The 2,889-nt window shown below is 48.9% G+C and overlaps 1 protein-coding gene across 1 annotated transcript in view; it reads left to right on the top strand.

The window, feature by feature from the left end:
• Nucleotides 1-2,889, top strand: part of kiaa0513 (KIAA0513 ortholog) — a gene marked incomplete at its 5' end in the record, with an annotated part of 9,476 nt that overhangs the window by 2,035 nt on the left and 4,552 nt on the right. Inside the window, 6 exon segments of the mRNA XM_014030911.1 lie at nucleotides 128-329; nucleotides 414-448; nucleotides 547-619; nucleotides 968-1,045; nucleotides 1,151-1,180; nucleotides 2,678-2,758. Coding sequence (XP_013886365.1) covers nucleotides 128-329; nucleotides 414-448; nucleotides 547-619; nucleotides 968-1,045; nucleotides 1,151-1,180; nucleotides 2,678-2,758 — 499 coding nt within the window.

Here is a 2,889-nt window from a genome sequence, read left to right as displayed (position 1 = left end):
GTGTGTGTGTGTGTGTGTGTGTGTGTGTGTGTGTGTGTGTGTGTGTGACTCTTCTCAGAACCTTTGTGGTTTTTTCACCAAAGCTTCTGTAACGACTCAGGCTGTTCTCCTGGACTTTCCTCTTCAGGGAGGTCCCAGCCGTCTCCCTCAGAGTTACTGGACCAAGGCGGTCCACCAGCAGGTCTGGACTCGTACCTCACCAAGGCCAACTCATGGCTGTCGGGGAAGAAAGACGCCGCCGAGCGTCTCCTTAAAACCACTTCAAAAAGTGACGTGAAAGGCTTCTTTGGAGGCCTGGAGAGCAAGCTGAGGAGCTCCATGTCTGCCAGGTCTGAGTGAGAACGACTTCTTTACATGTCTGTTTGAAGATCTGCTGCTGAGGCTTCAGTCCTCACTCTGCTTTGTCACGACAGAGACGGCTCAGCTGAGACCAGGCCCAGATCTCCAGGTTCAGATCATCACTCTTCCATGGCCTCCAGTTTGATCATTGATTACTGGTTTTATTATTAGATTCAGTTCATGTATCATGTTTCCTCCTCTGCACAGTGTCAGAGGCTCCACAGGAGAAGAAAGGAGACAAGGTGTACCTGTACACTCACCTGAAGCAGCAGCCCATCTGGTAAAATGATTCTTTCAAATAATAATCATGGTGTTCATCAGACAGAAAAGATTTTACTGTTAAAATGTTTCAGAAGTCAGGTTTAAAACTAATATCAGCAGTTGTGACGTTAGCAGCAGCATTAACAGTAGCAGTACTAGCATTAGCAGTACTAGCGTTAGCAGTACTAGCGTTAGCAGTACTAGTGTTAGCAGTACTAGCGTTAGCAGTACTAGCGTTAGCAGTACNGTTAGCAGTACTAGCGTTAGCAGTACTAGCGTTAGCAGTACCATTGTTCCTTCATGTCTGATGTGGTCTTAGTAATCCGATCAGACAGGAAGTGGATAATGTGGTGTTTCCTGTTGACAGGCACACCTTACGGTTCTGGAACGCAGCGTTTTTCGATGCAGTTCACTGTGAGAGGACGAAGCGGTCTCCCACCACCAGGTGAGTGTGGACGGAGGGCCCTGCAGAGGTTCTGCTGTGAAGCTGCTCTTCCTGTCTGGTTGCTGACTTTAATCCTCTGTTTCCTTGTGCCTTGCTGCCGGGCAGAGGAGCGCAGGATGAAGAGAAAGACCAGAGGTCTGTCCTTCCTTCAGTTCCTCGCTGAAACCAAAGGAACACATTAAAAAAAAACATGTTAGAGAAGAACAGCAGGAGTTTTTCAGCCGCATTAAGCTAAATGTGTCGAAGCAGCTTTTGTTTTTTTATTTCAATTTTCTAATTAGAATAATTTTTCTGTGGTTTTGACTCTTTTAACCTTCAGAATCAGGATGAAGGTCCAACAGTTTCTATTTTGCTGTGGAGCTGAAAAATAAACCTGCTTCTTCTTCTGCTCAAGACTTAGTTTGTGTTTAGCTGGTTTTATTGTTCTGCTTTCCCATGATGTCAGTGAACCATCCCACACCATGCTGCTGCCTCCACCGTGCCTCACTGTAGACCTGCTGTCCTTCAGTGCTTCAGCTGCAGCTCTCTGCAGAACAGCAACCTGAAACACGCTTCTGTTCATGAGACCCTCAGAGGTCTACGTGAGACCCTCACAAGTCTACATGAGACCCTCAGAGGTCTACGTGAGACCCTCACGGGTCTGTGTGAGACCTTCAGAGGTCTATGTGAGACCTTCGTAGGTCTACGTGAGACCCTCACGGGTCTATGTGAGACCCTCAGAGGTCTACGTGAGACCCTCACGGGTCTGTGTGAGACCCTCACAGGTCTATGTGAGACCTTCGTAGGTCTACGTGAGACCCTCACGGGTCTATGTGAGACCCTCAGAGGTCTATGTGAGACCCTCAGAGGTCTATGTGAGACCCTCAGAGGTCTACGTGAGACCTTCGTAGGTCTACGTGAGACCCTCACGGGTCTATGTGAGACCCTCAGAGGTCTATGTGAGACCCTCACAGGTCTACATGAGACCCTCAGAGGTCTATTTGAGATCCTCAGAGGTCTATGTGAGACCCTCAGAGGTCTACATGAGACCTTCAGAGGTCTATGTGAGACCCTCAGAGGTCTATGTGAGACCTTCAGAGGTCTATGTGAGACCCTCAGAGGTCTATGTGAGACCCTCAGAGGTCTATGTGAGACCCTCTGAAGTCTACATCAAACTTCTGACTCATCAGAAACAGGTCTTCTGAACTCCAGGTTTCTTGTGGATGTATGGGTTTGGTCCTGAGTGAAGTCCTGGTCTGGTTCAGATCCAGAGCTGAAGGTCTGGTCTGCATGTTGACTCCATGTGCATGCTCTCATTGTGTCTCACTGCTGCTCCACATGAACTCAGACCAGAAGAAGGAAGGTTTTTCTAATAAATGATGAGGATCTTGAAGAAGCTCAGCTTCATCAGGTTCCTCATCAGATGGAGGATCATCTCAGACCTGTCAGAACCATGTCCCACAAGCTCCACAGGCTCCACATGAACGAACCAGACCTCTGGGGACAGGGTCCTGGTCTCCATGGAGACGCTGCAGCTCTGTGGACCAGTTTTATCTTTATTGTGTCCAACGGTCCAGACTCTTGTTGTTCTCTGACTCCTGGTCCAAACCTGAAGGTCCAGCTGAATCTGACTGTGGTCTGGTTCTGCTGCAGGGAGAAGTGGTGTCACATGACCCAGGAGGAGCGGGACGACAGCTCCAAGATGGACGAGAACATCGCCTTCGGTCAGCTGGGGTGAGAGAGAAGAACCTCGCCCCTGAGCTGCCGTACTCCTCCAGATGTTCATTAGATTTATATGTGTGTGTGTGTGTGTGTGTGTGTGTGTGTGTGTGTGTGTGTGTGTGTGTGTGTGTGTGTGTGTGTGT

This window comes from Austrofundulus limnaeus, unplaced genomic scaffold, assembly GCF_001266775.1.
Source record: "Austrofundulus limnaeus strain Quisiro unplaced genomic scaffold, Austrofundulus_limnaeus-1.0 Scaffold1139, whole genome shotgun sequence".
Taxonomy (NCBI): Eukaryota; Metazoa; Chordata; class Actinopteri; order Cyprinodontiformes; family Rivulidae; genus Austrofundulus; species Austrofundulus limnaeus.
This window is presented reverse-complemented; position numbering and strand designations above follow the sequence as displayed.